This window comes from Polypterus senegalus, chromosome 1 (assembly GCF_016835505.1).
Source record: "Polypterus senegalus isolate Bchr_013 chromosome 1, ASM1683550v1, whole genome shotgun sequence".
Taxonomy (NCBI): Eukaryota; Metazoa; Chordata; class Cladistia; order Polypteriformes; family Polypteridae; genus Polypterus; species Polypterus senegalus.
In genome coordinates this window covers 240,329,566-240,348,482 of record NC_053154.1, presented here as the reverse complement: position 1 = coordinate 240,348,482, position 18,917 = coordinate 240,329,566, and the positions used below count along the sequence as shown (strand labels likewise).

At 37.7% G+C, this 18,917-nt stretch overlaps 1 protein-coding gene across 1 annotated transcript in view; it reads right to left on the bottom strand.

Moving 5' to 3' along the window:
• Positions 1–18,917, bottom strand: part of LOC120540109 (gamma-aminobutyric acid receptor subunit pi) — a 191,887-nt gene that overhangs the window by 10,439 nt on the left and 162,531 nt on the right. The window contains exons 8-9 of the mRNA XM_039770604.1: positions 2,591–2,743; positions 2,033–2,226 (exon numbers count right to left, since the gene is read on the bottom strand). Of these exons, the coding sequence (XP_039626538.1) occupies positions 2,033–2,226; positions 2,591–2,743 (347 nt within the window). The remainder of the gene's footprint in view (positions 1–2,032; positions 2,227–2,590; positions 2,744–18,917) is intronic.

Here is an 18,917-nt window from a genome sequence, read left to right as displayed (position 1 = left end):
AGTGGTGCAGTAGGTTGGGGCTGAGTGAGAGAGCAAGTTCAGTTGAGGGCATGCTCTGCTTCCGATGCCTTCTGCGTGCAGCGTAGTCCCTGTGCTACCAAGGATAAGAGGTCTCTTATTAGTTTTGATGTAAAAGACCTGATTCTGAATGTCCTTGTCATCTAGACACCATGAGTTTGCAGATGAAAACCAGCAGTTAGCATAGTGCAAAATGTGCAACCCGGGATGGATTGTGGTCTGATTCCATGAAAAATGGAATTTACTTACATTTCAAAGATGTGTGAGACAGGTTAACTGGCAACTGTAACTTTGCCTGTGCAGGAGTGTGTCCTGCAACATGCTACTTGCCAGTTCTTTTTTTCCCCTAACTTTTCCTTGCATTTTAAACTGGATTAAGTGGGATTTTCAAAAATTCATTGGGGTGAAAGCACACAGGGGATACTCCTCATGAAGTATTGTGGGAAATCAAGCTCAGTGTTGGAATCTCTGGGCACCTCAACCAGAGCAGAGCATCAAAATGTCAAAGCCTTAACATCAAAGTGGAGGAATTGCACAGGTTTGATGAGGATGTTAATGGAAGTTTGAATTTTACAGCAAAGTGGGCTGGTGGACAAGACTCGTAAAATTATGGCAGCAATTGTTGTGAGTTTAATAGTGAAAATGTTTGACACAGAGGAGAAACAGATTATGTGGACTTCCTATTTAATGAATGCATGGCAACAGAAATTAAGCAGTTAAATTTGGAAACATTTAAATGTCAATAAACAGCATCTGCTAAGGAGGAACGTGTCTTGGCAGACCTTGAGAAATTCTTAAAGAAGAAGCTCTTTAAATTCAGAAGGCCACAATGGCACAGAGAACAAAAAGGCATATAAAGGGCAAGAAACTGGGCAGCCTTTATTGCAAACCCCATTGACTTAACCAAAAAATATTTAGGGCAAAGTCGCCACTTGTTATGCTTGAAGGATGTTGGCGAATACTTCAATATTGCCTACAGTCAGACCTTAGTTAGCTTGTTAGCTTTTACATATGAGTTCAACTTCTAAGACCACTGAAGGCTGTAAGAACAGTTAAAGGCAGCTCAGTCCAAGGGCCAAATGGAGTATTTCTATAAAACTTATAACAGGTGCCACAAGCGTTTACAAAGGCTGTGGAGGATATTGAAGCATTTAAAAGGTTCTCTGATATAGCAGTGGACGTTTGATGACGGGGCATGGATTTCTAAGGATGAAAACCCAAAAGGCATTAAGCTTGACTATCTCATTGCATCCAGAAAAAGATATTCTTTAGCATCACTATCAAATCTTGAAGAACAAGTACATTGACATCTCAGTGCAAAAGGGTTGTATGACATTAAACACACAATTCATTCAAAATTGAGGGAAACTAGATATGGCAGTGTTGTGGTTAGACCTCACCAGTGCTTATGGATCTATACCCCAAAGATTAATCTTTTCTCTCAGATAAGATCAGGGGCCTCATACAAATTTACTCTTGAGAGAAACCTCAAAAGTGATTTACATCACACTGTTGTAGGCTTGATAAGGGAATTATCACTGGAAGAACCATTTCAGTTGACCATTTTCATATTAACAATGGGCGGTCTCACCAAATCAGCTATGGTGACATGCAGACAGGTCCCCATGACCATTTCTGACATTCGTCAGAACCTGCCAGGCAATTTATGGATAATTGGAAAGTAGCAAATATGCCAGTAAATAATTCCACTAGGCCTTCAAGGAACTAATTGGATGGACAAAGGTAAAATAGTGTTTTCAAACTAGACAAACTGACATCTTTAGTATTTAGGAAAAGGATGGTGCCCAACTAGTTCCACTTCTCTTTTAGAAATGCCCTAATTCCAACCACTTCTGAAAAGCCAGTGGAAAGCCCTGGGCACGACCTTTGCTATTATTTTAAGGAACATACACTGTATATTTATTACTTTCTTGGCCAGTATACTATATTTCAAAGTAGAAAGTATGATTACGTTTTCAAAGTCTTAACATTTTAGAAATGCCACTGTGCTCACCGATATAATTTTAGCTGCATCAGGATGATGAAGGGTACAGAAGTGTGCAACTGCGTACTCAATTAAAGCCCCAAATATAAAACTGAAGCAAATTCCCAAATACACATCAATAGCCTTGATGAAGCAGTTAGCATTTGGAAGCGAGGTCCTGGCTCCCATCATCAGAGTTGTCATTGTCAAAACTGTGGTGACACCTATAAACAAAATGATGTGTTTTTTATTATCAAGGCTATAATAACATACTGTATAAATGTAAAATTGCCTAGTCATAATAACAATAACATGCTGCTGAAAAGGTCCCTGATTTATCGAGGCAGTCACCTTCAAAATAATACCAACAACTATTTTTACTGCAATTGTTTTTTGGTTTAAATTCTGGTTATATTCCATTGGTGATATAACGCTGTCATATTTTTGATAGAAAGATCGGCTCTTTCTCCCTGGTTAATATTATTCTTTTATTAAGACAATGGCTGTACTTTGAGGTGTAAGTTAATATTATTCTAAAGATAAACATTTTTGTTGAATATAATATTTTAAGTTTAGAAGGATACATACCTATGCATATTCGGGCTGGAACTGAAGACTGGCTGATCCAGAAAGACACCCAAGAAAGTACAACAAGCAGACTTGATGGAACATATGTCTCAAGTATAAAATACAAAATGTTCCTTTTCAGCTCAAAATGAAATATTAATTTTGGGTACTGTCCTGAAAAGGAACACAAAATCCTGTTAATTGCAATTAATATCACTCAGAAAGACAGATCTTTGGAAAAAGAAACATGTTGGTGTTTTCATTTACTGCACATAAAAGGAAATTATGTGACCACAAATCCCAGTAGTAATGTTATATTATATGAGGGAGGTTTTCTAAAAGCTGCTTTGTAATTGTTTTTTTAAGAACATAGCCTGTTTTTTTAAGTGTTTTATTATTTTTTATTATAATGTTTTGTGGAAAGTTTCCAGGAAATCCACGCTCACTGTTCCCCAAGGAGAGAAGAAACAAGCTGTAATTTGGCAATTAAACAAGTTGGGTAACCAAGGACGTTGGAAGCAAAGAATTTGTTAACATTACCTGTTTAACTTACCAGAATACAGTCAGCATCATGGAAGGAAAACAAAGCAAACAAAGAATTGATTTGATTTGATGTACTATATTAACTCCACAGGGGAAATTGTTATTTCTCATGACATTTGAGGGTCAGAACGCAGGATCAGCCCTTGTACAGTGCCTCTAGAGCAATTTCCAGGTGAAGAGTCTTACTCAAAGATGCAACGGAGTAGGATTTCTTCAGGCATTAACAGCAACCTTCCAGATACGTACCAGCGTGGATAATATCACAAGTATCTAGGGCATCTGGCTTTACTCTGCCAACCTAACAGAGGTTCTTTCTCAGATGTTTCTGCACCAAGTTAAACCTGTTTGTGCATCAAGTAAGTACACTTGAGACCTTGAAGGTTTGCTAGACTCATTTTACTGCTATATATTGAAATGGCATTTTGACAATATGATATACTGTATCTAATTTTCTTCATTTACATTGTCTTTTTTGATGTACTGTTAATTTAACTTCTTTTCTTAATTATTTTTACAGACAGTAATTTGGTTGCCTTCTTATTGCAGTGTTAGTTTTCAGAGTTAAAATTGGCTCACATATTAATGACTAGTTTATTGATTGTTTGTTTCTGCAGTTATGGAGATCAATCAGCAACTCTATAAAAACAAGCACACCACTGCTTTGAAATCATTTTAAATACTAATGCCATGAATCTCAAGTACAGATTTAAATTATTAAAAAGGAACGGCTGTGATGCTGTATATATTTGAAAATTCATTTGAAAAATCAATGAAAACTAAAAAGTTTGCTTATGTATGTAAGATATTGGTCTGCGTTCTTTCTTAAAATAGATCAAACAGGAGCTACTGCCAATGCTTTGTTACATTTCAGTCACCATTGCCCATAAGTCAATTCAATCTTTATTTTATAGAGCACATTTCACAGTCTGTGCTCAAAGTGCTTTACAAAGCAATTCAGGGTACAGTACAGAAGATAATTGATTTGCTGCTTCTGGGACATGCAAGCTTTTATGGATTATAGATTCTCTGAATTACATGATGAATGCCATTAAAGAATGCAACCAGCACTAATCTATAAAAATGCTAATGTTAAAACTTGCTGTACCCAAAGATGCATCACAGTGCTGGGGATAACACATGTCTTATTAAAAAATGTATACAGTTGTGCCAAACTAGGATTGAGTATTCTCGATTGTCATTGCAGCAATTTTACCTCTGGCTTGTGGCTCTTTTATTTATGTTTAATCAGCCAAAGTAGGTCAAGGGAAATAAAAAGAATCCCGAGACACAACAAGCGTGGGAGTTTATGATCGAGGAAGGGCTGTCCCTTTAGGAGCCAGATTGTAGAGGACTGAACATTTAGAGAATAGCAGAAGTAAAAGTTTATGAGATTTTGTTCACTGATACTTAGGCTTCAGAAAAAATGCTAGTGTGTTGGAGCTGCCCTTAACATGGAACATTTGCTGCATGAAAAGCTTTGTGTATTTCTATTGAGAACATCAAGTTTATTTTCTTACTGGGAATATCTGGCTATTAAAACCAGATGGAGTGTGTAAGGGTGCAGAAGGACTCAAACTAAGGTAAATAGGGTTAGGTTTGCATTGTATGCTATTAGGGTTAGTAATGATTGCAGTACAAGCAGCCAATTTGGAGCCTCTGTTACATGATATTCAAAAAGAAAGGGGGAAAGATGGTAATTTACGCAATTCTTGTCTGCAGTAAGGAGAAGAAACTAAGTTCAACAAAAACTAAAAGATATTTATTGCGGGCAAATTGAAAACAAGGGCCTCATGCATTAACTGAAGCATTTTCTATACCTTTTTGTCTTTTATTATGTTGGTAAAATACAAAACAAAGGAAACACCTGTATAAATTATTTTTACTGAGTACTGGGGCAACTCTAGCTGCAAGAACATCTTCACTGTGCTTCGTCATAAATTCTACATTTTTGGAAAGGGATGCAATTCCACTCTTCTGGCATTTGGTGTTATGATTCATAGTTCTGGCTCAGGTGGCATACCAGAACATCCCAAAGGAGCCCAATAGGGTTCAAATCTGGTAACAGAGATGGCCATGTTATAGAACGTTGATCATGTTTATAGCCTTTACAAAATAATTGATCACTAACTTTTTTATGAAGTAGATGAATATAATCACTTAGAATTGCTTCATATTTATTGGTATTTAACTTATGGCAACTTCACACTGCAGGTCTCAACATGACTTTGAGTTGGAGTGCATTTCAAACTTAATGGCTGCCGTTGCTGAATCTCATTGTCTTTGAGGGTATCAGATTATATGAATAGTACTCACAGGGGTTGACTGATTACATGACTCCTTCATGATTTTTCATTACTGGCCCAAAACGTGTATTGAACGGCAAAAGTACTGTGATGTTGCCTAATTTTGGAAGAAAATAAGCATGGAGCACAAAGCAGGAGCAATCAATCCAGCAGACTGGGGGAACCGACTACATTTTGAAATTATACATAGCCAATGATCTTCCCTCTGTGCCAAAGAGGGAATTTGTGCAAAATTGGCAGAAATAGTTTTAATAGTGTGGATTTGTATATTGGAGAAACACATTCAGTGTGATATGCTAGATTTTACTAAAAATGTTTTCAACATATTCTTAAAATCACAATCAAGTAATTTACTATACTTAAAATTACAAAACACAAGTAGCTTAATTACAGTACATTGACCATACCCTTAAATATCCTACAGGTTCTGATAATAATACAGTACCTCATAAAGCTGAAAAAGGCATAATGATGACATAAATACCCACTACGCACTGACAATTGATCACTCAGCAGAGATGTGCTATCTTTGCTGGGGGATTGCTAAAGGTGTCACTTCCTTTCCAACAGCTGTACTCCCTAAGATGACATGGCAGGGATGTGCAGTTTGGCGATGGGAAGTTCAAGTTATAGTTTCTACCAGTTTAAAACATAAGAACAATCTAGATGAGAACAGGCCATTCAGCCCAACTAAGCTTACTAGTCTTATCCACTTAATTCTTTTAAAGAAAAAAATCAAGTCTTGTTCTGAAATTCCCTGTTTTATTGTCTATCACACTGCTTGGTAGCTTTTTCCAACTGTCTTTGGTACTCTGTGTAAATAAAAACTTCCTAATGTTTGTGCAAAATGTACCCTAAAAAGTTTCCTGCTCTGTCTCTGTGTTCTTGATGAACTAATTTTAAAATAACAGTCTCAATGCACTATACTCACTACCTTCATAATTTTAAACACTTCAATTATGTCACCTCTTGATCTTCTTTTGCTTAAACTGAAAGGGCTCATATCTTTAAATCTATCTTCATAATTCATCCCCTGTAGCCCTGGAATGAGCCTAGTCGCTCTTCTCTGGACCTTTTCTAACGCTGCTATGTACTTTTATAGCCTGGAGACCAAAACTGCACACAATACTCCAGATGAAGCCTCACCTGAGCAAAACCTTGAGCAAAAACCTCCTTGGACTCATAATCTACACATTGTGCTACATAACCTAACATTCTATTTTCTTTCTTAAAGGCTTCTGAACACTGTCAGGAAGTTGATAACTTAGAGTCCACTATGACACCTAAATCCTTCACATAAGTTGTACTCTCCATTTTCAGACCGCCCATTGTATATTCAAACCTAACATTTTTAGTTCCTTTGTGTAATACTTTACCATTTACTGACATTAAATTTCATCTGCCACAAATCTGCCCAAGCCTGTATGTTGTCCAAGTTCTTATACAATGATTTAACAGACTCAAAATTATCTGCCAATCCACCTATCTTGGTATCATCTGCAAACGTAACCAGCTTGTTAGTTATATTCATATCTAAATCAATTATATATATTAAAAATAGCAGTGACCCTAGCACTGACCCCTGAGGAACACCACTCTTAACATCAGTCAATTCTGATAAGGTTTCTCACAACATAACACTCTGCTTCTGGTGTATGAGCCAATTCTGCACCCATCTACAAACTTCAACCTGAACTCCCACTTCTTTTAGTTTGATGCCCAACATGTGGCACCTTATCAAATGTTTTCTGAAAGTCAAGATAAATAATATCATAAGCTCCACTTTCATCATATCCTTTGTTGCTTCCTCACAGAATTCCAGCAGGTTAGTAAAACATGACCTCCCTCTTCTGAACCCTTCCTGACTGTTCAGAAAAATTCCTATATACTTGGCATGTGCTGCTCAATCTTATTCTTAATAATTCATTACAAGCTTACCAGCACATATTTGCTTGGATTTGCTCTGTCTCCCTTTTTATATAATGGGATAACATTTACAATTTTCCAGTCCTTCAGAATGTCCCCAGTGTGCAGTGACCTCCTAAAAATATGTGTGAAGGGTTTATATACGAGGTGTGACAATTTAACTCCTGGAATTTATCAAGATCACAAGAGTATTCGTGTTTGAAATAATACGTCCATGAATTGCAGGATGACAGTGCCAGTTGTTAGTTAGCTATTGGGAAGGTAATAGATATTTGTCAGGTAATATGCCTCATTCGGGAGTCCAGTAGCAACCGCTCATTCGACACAAAGTCAAACCAATGGTAACCAAGGACTTTCCAAAGAGAGACAGTACCAAAAGAGTCCCGTCTTTTTCTAAAGTTACTGGATAGCATTCATGTCTCGCAACCATGTAGCAAGACAGGAAGCACCAGGACTCTAAAGACTTGGACCCTTGTCGTTTTGCATAGATATCAGTAGCGCCACACACCTCTTTCCAGCCAACTCATGACCCCCCATGCTTTTATAATCTGTCTACTGACTTCATAGGAAGAGTCACCACAGACATGAATATCACTATCGAGGTAAGTAAACCTCTCAATAAGGTTGATACTCTCTCCATAGCCAGACACATTGCTGATGGCTGTGCCCAAGAGGTCATTAAAGGCCTGGATCTTGGTTTTTATCCAGAACACTCACAAGCCCAAACACTGAGACTCCTCGCTCAGTCTCTCGAGGGCCCCGATCAGAGTCTCCATGGACTTTGTGAAGATCACAGCATTGTCAGCAATGTCATGATCAGTGAATCTTTCTTCACCAACAGATGCCCCACAGCTGCTGGACCCCACAACCTTGCCCAACATTCAGTCCATGCAAGAACTGAAGCAGTCCTCTGACAGTAACATAAATACAGAACTCACTCCATAGCACCATTCTCACTGTTGGGAGTGATGTGTCTATACACTGCACCACAGAACATCACACTATATATCAACCAGGGCTACTACCAAAACTGGTAATGACTGAGTAAAGATCCTGTACAGTCTTGGAAAAGATTCTGGACACAATATACAGTACACTGCTCAATTATACAAGGACTCCCTGGTACCTTTGCTTGAAGTGAGTGTGTATGTGCTGCTTCTAATTCCCCACATGGCCAAAGATGATTCAAAATATACACAAGCCAAGTTGTTATTGCTGTAGTATTAATCATGACTTTCTGTTTGCTCGATTGTCCAAAGGTCTTGATATGTGAATAAACTAATTAGAGTAATTCAAGGAACAAGAGTCAAAGGATACATGGGCAGAGACCCTGAGTTGACTCTGTGGCATTGATTGAAGTTACCTCAGCAGCTGGCTTATTTTTGTTGCTTCAATTATCGAAATGCCAAATGTTTCTTCTTCATTTATGTACAAAGAGATGAGTTCAGAGAAAAGAGGTTCTTGATCCTGAAATCCATGGATTGACATAAATTTGCAGAACTGTATCTCTTAGTCTTGCATGGCTGAATCAGGGTTTTATTAATAAGCAAGCAATCACTCCTGAGCATCTGAAAAATTCACTCAACAAACACACTGTAAATTAAAAAAAGGATCTTTGTATTATGCATTACTGTAGGTATGAAATTCAAGGCATTTCTGTTAAAAATGTCTAATGATTTAACTAACCACTGAGAAGTTCAAACTTCTTTTGTTAATTTAAAGCAACAACTAATATTACAGGGAACAAAAAAGTGGCAGTAAGTTGTTTAGTTTTATATTTAATGAAATGGAAAGATAGCTGGTCCAAAATCTGCAGGCCCTTTTAATATTCTGTCAACCCTATCAGAAATCTCAGCTCTTTGTATGTTATGAATAAATCAAAATATGCACCCTGTTTAATCTGTCTTATATACACAAGGAAACAATTGTCAACAATGAAATATTCATTACCAAATATGAAAGCATCTAGGTGAAACTATCAATTCATACTTCAGTCTTCATTTTCTTAGTAGTCTGTGCTAGAAGCATGGCAAACATCTGCATTGTACTTTGTAGTTTCAACTCTACCTCTATCTAGTCCTCATCGGCTCTTTTGTTCTTTTGTTTTTTGCAGGGTTGGATTGTGTTATAGGATGGTAGGATGGGGGGTGTGCACCAAACATGAGGATTCATTTTATTGTAATTCCAGTCAGAATGGCTTATGTTCCTCTTTAAAGTGTGTGTTTTGTATTTCAATAAAATTTGATTAAAAATGCATTAACTGTTGGGAAAAACTAAACATAAATGTAACAGAAATCAAAGAACTGAAACAGATAATCTAAAAAAAGTTGCTTTTGTGTTATTTGTGATTTTTTTTTTTTTTTGTTGCTGTTGTTGTGCTATATATGCAAATCTGACATTTCTTATTTTGGAATTAAGCCAAATGTGTCACTACCACTCAATGTGTTAACAGTTAATTTTGGGACAAAGGCTTTATAAATCTGCTCAGTCAATTTCAACATCACTAGAGCTTTACAGTAACTACTAACTCACCCAGAGCTGATTTAGAGCTGAAGCCTAACCTGAATGAATTTTATTAGAAATGTTGGCGGAAAGCAGCATACTTGGAGAAAATCCAAGCTGACATTGACAGAACCACACTGACAGTGGGATTTGAACCCATTCTCCTGGAAATGCAGGTGTTAACCTATTGTGGTTTCATCACCAGATGTAGAGGGGGTAATATAGATAGATAGATAGATAGATAGATAGATAGATAGATAGATAGATACTTTATTAATCCCAAGGGGAAATTCACATAATCCAGCAGCAGTATACTGATACAAAGAAACAAAGAAACAATATTAAATTAAATGGTAATAAATAGTAATAAAAATGAAAAAAAATGAAAAAAATTTAAATAAAATTAATGTTAGCATTTACTCCCCCGGGTGGAATTGAAGAGTTGCATAGTGTGGGGGAGGAATGATCTCCTCAGTCTGTCAGTGGAGCAGGACAGTGACAAAAGTCTGTCACTGAAGCTACTCCTCTGTCTGGAGATGACACTGTTAAGTGGATGCAGTGGATTATTCATGATTGACAGGAGTTTGCTTAATGCCCGTCGCTCTGCCACAGATGTTAAACTGTCCAACTTTACTCCTACAATAGAGCCTGCCTTCTTAACAAGTTTGTCCAGGTGTGAGGCGTCTTTCATCTTAATGCTGCCACCCCAGCAAACCACCGCGTAGAATAGGGCACTCGCCACAACCGTCTGGTAGAACATCTGCAGCATCTTACTGCAGATGTTGAAGGATGCCAACCTTCTCAGAAAGTATAGTCTGATAGAGTGATAGAGTCTGCTGAAATATACATTCTTATACAACTCAGATCTACAGAAGCCATTTATGGCATGACATGTGCTTATTAAAGCTTCTAGTATATCAGTCTATACGTAAAATAACATTTCATATAATAATATGTATTAAACAATGAATCAGTTGTAATCAGTCAAATCAGACTCAGTCACTTGAAAAGCATGGATGGCTTAATCGTTATTCTTTTGACTTCTGACAGTCCTCTCATTTCCTATGAGATGTTTATGACTTCTCCCTCTCTTTACAGCAGACTTAGCCAGTTTGTTTACCCTGTCACACATGTGTGCAAGGGAGGCAGCTAAAGGGCCTGATTGAAAGTAATTCCTTGCCAGACCAGGGGGTGGTGGAGTACACTATCTTTTCCTCTTGCTTCTCTGCAGACCAGTTATAGCAAATTCTGCCTGTCCCCGATGACGTCACTTACAGCCCCAGTCCCAATAATGATGTCACTTCCGTTTCCAGCCCCAATGATGACATCACTTCCATAATTCTCCTTTATAGCCACCATCTTTGTGCCAGAGAATCAGTTCTGTCTTGGACTCAAACCTGTATGCACTGTACATCCTTTAAAAGTAATTTTGCAGCCAGGAAATAATATACGGGTGGCTGCTCCAAACCTTTTTCATGTCCCCAGTCTATTCTTGTGACACACCGCTTGCATCATGTGGAGGTTTTGCTAGCTTTCCAGATGTACTGTTTCTTCCTGTCTCTTTCTCTCTCTCTCCCAAAACCTTCATTCTGTACTCCCAACCCCTAAACACCTCGTATTCTATGGATGCCTTGGGTTATAAAGAACTGAGGTTATGCATGGCAGTGCTGACCTCCTGACCACAAGTGTCCAGAAGTCTCTTTCATGGAGGTCTATTGTTGAATATTCAACACACTACTTAAAACAGATTACCAGCAGTTGATTCTGTATTATAGGGACTCATTTATGTTTTCCTAGTTTCTTACATTTCCTTGTTAGTTTTTTCATGTCATGTTTTGACTCCTCTCTTTAGTTCTCATATTAAACTTTTCTCTTACTCTTTATTCCTATTTTTGGTTAGCAAAAGTTTCAAAGGTGGATTGGGCTCTTGATTATTTCAAATGTTCTGCTTCACACAAGTTTAATTCCTGATCTTGGACTGTTTTCCCAACATCCCTGCCTGCTTTTCCATTTACCTGTCTTTTACACCAGGCAATTCCGATTGGGTGTATCTCTTGGCAGCAGTAAGTAGCATTCATATGACAGAAATGCTTGTGACATAAAAAACCTAGTCCAGAGTAGAGGTCTGCACAGTTCTGTTTTTTTTATGCCATAGTTTCATTCCATTCCCAGCTGTTCCTAACAAAATTCCATCACATTTCTGCCCATTTCTTCTGTGTCCACAAATTGAGCATTCCAATACTGACCACATTCCTGCTGTCCCTTTACAAGGCACAAATGCTATATGACCAATTTAAGTAGATTCTTAAAACAGCAGCAATCTACATCAATCTTGGGGTGGGGGGATTGGGGACATCACAAAGATGTAAGTAAATCTACAGTATTTATGACTACAATCAGATTTATTGATAATGTTTTCAAAACATAATAGAAACCTGAATATACAGTATATCCTCTTTTTATTAAGCAATGTCCTCCTTGTGAAACTTTAAAATTTGGCCTGGCTGATATAGTACTTTTAAATACCCTAATATTATCCAGGAATTTGTCTTAATCGTTACTTAGACTGTTTGACATACAGTAGATCTAAATATTTTTATAAGTTTTTATTGATTTTAATTTGAAGCAAATATCACTCCATAAAATGTAGGAAGGGACTTTAAAATGTTTTTATATATTGCAGAGATCTGATTCTTCAAGACTGATCACTATTTCTTCTGGAATAGAAATAGGTTGGATGTATGGAAAATTGGTCAGATTCTATTTAGCAGAGTTTCTAATTTGAAAGTAGTGGGAAAAATTGTGTTAATGAGAAGTTACTGTACATTTGAAGAGTAATTGTTCGTAGGATGCAAAGATATTCTCTATGTACAAATCTCTAAGTATTTTAATTCTGGACATTTTCCAAACATTAAATATTGTTTATGTGTGAGAGGGTAGAAAAAGGTAAGTTGTCATGTAGAGGTGCAATAGATAAAAGCTCCTCTCTCTTAAAGTTGCATTGGTTCAATTTACTGAGTGAATGAATGGCAACTGGATTATTAGTGTATTGACAATATTTTGTATTTACTGGGGCACAAAGCAGGGAATATAAAGAAGTACTGCAAGATTTTATTTCTATTCAATTTGTGTTGATGTCCAGGTCTTTATAGCTTGTATACTTGCCACCCAGTAATAAAATTGAAGGTTACGTAGTGCCATGCCTCCTTCTTTCTTTAGGTTATTGTAGAGTAACCCTTTGGACGCGTGAATGTTTTGAATTCCAAACAAATGAGGCTATGATTGAATCTAATTTGTTAAAAAATGTTTTGTTAATGTACATGGGGATGATTTGAAATACATAGAAAAAGAAGCTTAGGAAAGATGTTCACCTTGACAGTATTGATTCTCCTTGCTGATGTGAGATGGAGGGTAGATCATCTATTCACATTTTGTTTACTTTTTTCTAAGTAGACTGCTTTCCCACTTTGAAGTGAGTTTATAGTGTCTAGTAATTCTGAGTCTGTTGGAGGTTTATCCAGTTCCACTGCACTTAGAGTAGCTGTGGTGTGGTAACAAATCAAAAAATCATTAGATTGTGTTTTATTTTCTTAAAATTGTGTAGAAAATATGGACTTATAGTACTCTCTAACTTTGTGGATTATATTTTAATGGTTAATGATTTTATCTCCATCTATGCAGTGTGACAGATTGGGGGAGCTGTCGTCCCCTTGAACCCTCAGATCAGACGGCAGACATCAGATAAAAGTCCAACAATTGGTTTTATTTAGACAGTAATGTGCACAAAGCACCCTACACTCCACAATACTCATAAACAATAAATTTCCAATAATAAATAATACAAATCCTCCACTCCCAGACGCATTGTCACCCTGCCACCCAACTCAGCTCGCCCGTCTGGGATCTCTCACAGTCTTTAATATTCCCTGACCTGGAAGTGCTTCCGATCCCCCCAGTCCATGTGATTCTTATCACTTCCGAGTCAGATTAAATCTCTTTTTCTTCATTATTTTCCTTCATCCTTCATCCAGTCATTTCCTCTGTCCACATGACTGGGATGTACTTCCGGGCTGTTAGGAAAATAGTCCTTGATCCTCCCTGCAGCGTCCTCTGGTGACCCCCATGGTATCCAGCAGGGCTGTGAAGGAAAACTCCAGTGTCCATGATGCCCTGCTGGAATTCGGGGCACCTCCATGCTACAGGGAGGGCTCCATCTGGCGGCCTTCGGGGTATTGGCCGGGATGAATGGCTGGCCATATACCACAGCAGGTAATTACTATTATTGCATTGCGGACTTCCTGCTTGTGGATTTGTTGAGTTCATAATAACGAGTTCGCAATTTAAAGATTAACTGTTCTGTTTCTTTTGTTGTCATGAGGTTAAATGATTGCAAAACCTATCCTTTCCTTTAAATTGCCTAATTTGGATACCTATTACGTTCTAGATCTATTCTGGTAAATTCACAGATTAACTCAGACCGCTTCTTGGTTTCCAATTTATTTTTGTGAGAAAGGTATGAACTAATATGTCCTCTTAAAAATGCATTCATAGTTTCCCAGAGTATTCCTGCAAAGACCTCAGAGGATGCATTTGTCTCTAGAAAATAATTAAGTTGCTTGGATATGTATTCTCTACAGTTCTCATCAGCTAATGACAAGGGGTTAAGATGACAGATACAAGATAAGTGTGTAGGGCATAGTGATTTAAGTTCCATGATCAGAGGGGTGTAGTCGGGAATTAACAACAGCGTTGTAGTTACAAGATTTGACAATGGGCAAAAAATGATTGTCTCTGAAGAAATAATAAATTCTTGATTAACAGTGATTTACTGATGAGAATAAGGAATTTGCTCTTAGGTTTGGATTTAAAAATCTCCATGGGTCTGATAAGTTATGATTCATTACTGTGTAATTATTTTTGCAGTATTAAATCTTATCACCACTGTAGCTGAAGACTTATCAAAGTCTGGATTTAAAACACAATTAAATTCTCTGATCAGTATAATTTTGTGAGTGGCCGCATTAGGAATAGATGGAAATACATTTTGGATGAAATCTCTATCATTCAGGTTAGGTGCATAGATATTTATCAAAATCACCTTAGTATTAAATAAATTTCCCATTACCATGACATATCACCCTTTAGGATCAGACATTACATATGATACTACAAATGGAATAGTTCTTTGTATTACAATTCCCACACTCCTAGTTTTCTTTGTATAGGTGGAGTAAAAAATTTGGCCAATCCAGTTATTTTTGCAACTGGTTCTTACTTATTAAGTGAGTCTTCTGTAAAAATGCTAACTTGGCATTTAATCTTAGCATTTAGACCTTTTAGATGAGAGAATACTTTTTTTTTGTTTAATTCATGATTGCGACCTTTGACATTCCAGCTCACAAAGTCCACTGTCTGGTTATAGAGACATTGCTTCTGAACTTTTGTTGATATTTTGTAATGTTAAGTTAAGGTAGTACATTGTTACATATGATTTCATGTTATTGCCAGCTGTTATGACTGTGGAGGCTATTGTTATGTTGGCATTTAAAGTTACTGGGGTAGAAAGGATAAATAAGAAATACCATTGTTCTCTTTCCCTCCACACTTCACTAAGTTCCCTGCAGCTCCAGGGGCCTCATGTATAACGCCGTGCGTAGAACTCGCACTATAACATGGCGTAAGCACAAAAGCCGAAATGTGCTTACGCACAGAAAAATCCAGATGCAGGAATCTGTGCGTACTCCAACTTCCACGTTCTTCCGCTACATAAATCCCGATCAGTGTGAAAACTAACACTCGTGCACGCGCATTAGGTAACGCCCCAAATCCTCCCAGAATTACGCCTATTTGAATATGCAAATCAATATAAATCTCCCTTAAGCGCAGCCTTCTGTGAAAAGACAATGGGAAAAGCACTGGGGAAAATATAAGAATTTCAGCGAATACCAAGTGGAGGCAAATGAAAAACATACTATTTGTTCAAATAAACCGTGGTATAATCAACAAAAGGAAGTTGATCGAGTGACATAGCGTGTTGGAGAAACTTGAAAGCTCACATTCACAAATTGCACAGTGCCGGAAATAAAAAAGAAGTCACATATCAAAGTCGCAGTGAAAAGTCGAATTGTAAGCCCACTGTCTTAGTGTCATATGAAAGCTTATTAGGGTACAGAGAAAAAATGCACACAGTGAGGAAAAAGCACGAAATGTCAACTTCTATCTCGACATTTCCACTTTAATCACGTAGTTTATTTTGTCATTAAAGTAGAACATCATAAACTTCATCTTAAAATCGTTTAATTAACCAGTTTCTCAAATCACATCGTAATTAAAGTAGCACGTTAAATGCTTTGTTTTGTATTTGATCTTCTATGTGCTCTATGTGTGTGAATCACTACTTGCTTTTAAAAACCGGCTCTCTTCCTCCAACTGGACACAGAATCAATTACATTCGTAATATTACAGTTCTCTGAATAGCTAAAATACTGAGATGTATACGTGATATCATTTTTATGATGATAGGAGTTAAAGCACATTATTAAACGTGTTTCACTTCGATGAAATAATTTATTGCAGCAGTACAATCAGGGGTGGCTCTAGGCTAGTGGTGGCACTGGGCAGAGGAAGAATCGGTGGCTCCTTCGCCCGCCCGTCAGTAGGTAGCTTATGCACAGTGGATGGCCATCCGTTGCGGAATCTGCATAGCCGCCTCGTGCTCATGACACAAGCATTTAACTTTTGCCGAAATTTGTCGCTGTGTTGTTATTTTCTCTTTCTGTTTTATATTCAACTAGCAAAATACCCACGCTTCGCAGCGGTGAAATACTGTCTGAATATTTTTATTAATAAAAAGGTAAACATTTTTAGACTGAACGAAAAAATGTAAAAAATTAATTGTTAAGGATCTCTCTGTATACCACATTGTCAGTTCGGCCCTCTGGTTGTAATATGACTAAGCTGTGTGCTGAGCTCACTCTTGAGCATGCAACATACAGTTGGCCATGTGAAAAGCAATCCCGCCTCAAATTAATGCCAACCTTTTGTAGTGTTTGTCCCTGAGACTTATTAATTGTCATTGCGAAGCAGAGCCTTACTGGAAATTGAACGCGTTTGAATTGAAATGGGAGATTAGATGGTATAACGGGGATGCGAGGAATAAAAACTGTGTCACCTGAGGCACTGCCAGTAAATATAGCTGCTTCAATTAGGTTGTTTTGTAGAGATGTGACCTGAAGTCTTGTGCCGTTACAAAGTTTCGGTGGTTGTAAGTTTCAGCTTCCTTGGCGAAGGTCGTAAACGAAAGAAGACACCGCAGTGAACACAGAAAAGAACTCGTGGATTAAATAAAACCTACACAATAACTGTAACAATCGTAACAAATGAACAATAAAATAGAAGAGAACCCGTGAATTAAATAAAAAGGTTGCTTCGTTGGTGAAGCAAGGAAAAAGCACTTTCTTATATGTCGTTCGTTTTTAAATCGGTGGAGAAGCTGTGAGAAAGATGCTTACTTGGCGAAGCTCGTAAACGAAAGAAGACACCGCAGTGAACACAGAAGAGAACCCGTGGATTAAATAAAACCTACACAATAACTATAAAAATCGTAATAAATGAACAATGAAACAGCGGAGAACCCGTGGATTAAATAAAAAGGCTGCTTCGTTGGGGAAGCAAGGAAAAAGGACTTTCTTATATATCGTTCGCTTATAAAACAGTGCAGAAGCTCTGAGAAAGCTGCTTCCTTCGCAAAGTAAGGAAACGACTGAAGAGACGGCGGGGACGCGGCAATTGTTTGGCAAGGCAGCTGATGCGCTGCATTATGGGATCTGTAGTTTATTGTGTTACCAGTGCTTCATATCCCTGGAACATTAATAACAATAATAAAGTATATAAAATGATCTCGCGGGCCGGATATAATTACACGCCGGGCCGGATGTTGCCTGCGGGCCTTGAGTTTGACACACATGGAGTAAATAGAACTTGAAAAGATATATTTTTTCGTACATCGAGCCCGCGTGCTATTGTGGTTTTGCTTGCATGCCTCAATAAGTCATCCTCCCCTCGCTCTTACTTTTTTACCGTTCATCTAATGAATACACTTACACTGAGTATGGCTTTACCAAAACAATCATTGATGGCGAATAAAGTATCCATTATTCGAGTATGTAGATCAGGGTATATATATACATATATATATACCTGCGTATCGCAGCGGAGACGTAGTGTGTTAAAGAAGCTATGAAAAAGAAAAGGGAACATTTTTAAAATAACTTAACATGACTGTCAATATACAGTAATTGTTTTGTTAGTTTTACTGAGTGTTGCTATCATCAAGGATTTGATTATCATTATTTCTTTCAATCAGGTTCGTATTTGTAGGATGTGTTCTGTTCAAGTTACATTCCGTGTTTGTCAATCGTTGTAAATATGACAGGTTTCATTCATTGATTTGTTTCTTACTGCATCAATAAACAGCTCGTCTTCTTCTTTATCTGAGACCCGACACAGTGCATGCACGGGTTTTTTTTTTTACACTGTCTTCCTTTAGCAGGACATTGACTTTTCCACCGTGTGGTTTGTTTCCACAGTGGCTGCATTTATGAATATGCTTGTATGTATCAGACGCTTCATAATTTTTTTGCTGCCTTTTCAATTGTGTAATTAGTTTTTTGTTCAGCGCTCTTTGGAACTGTTACTTTTTGTCTGTGCACTGCGTCAGTTCACGTGAGCCGCTCGGTGTACATGCATCGAAGTTTCCCAGCTGTGCTGGTGCCATGTCGTGCTATGTCTATGGCTGTATCTAATGTTACCGAAGTCCCGGCACTTAAAACTTTCTCTCGCGGTTTCGCTGAGTTTGTGCCAAACACCACCCTGACCATCTCATTTTCCTCTGCATAAGAACAGTCCTTCACCCGTGAATATTTACCCGTGGCAGTTTGCTATTGGATTGCCGCTGACGGACGGCCTTATATTGGTAGGCACTAAATTACAAACGCCAGCGTTTAGGTTTACATCGTGCTCTGTTTCCGAAGTAGCAGAACTCATGAATATGGTTGTATATGTCACTCGCTCGC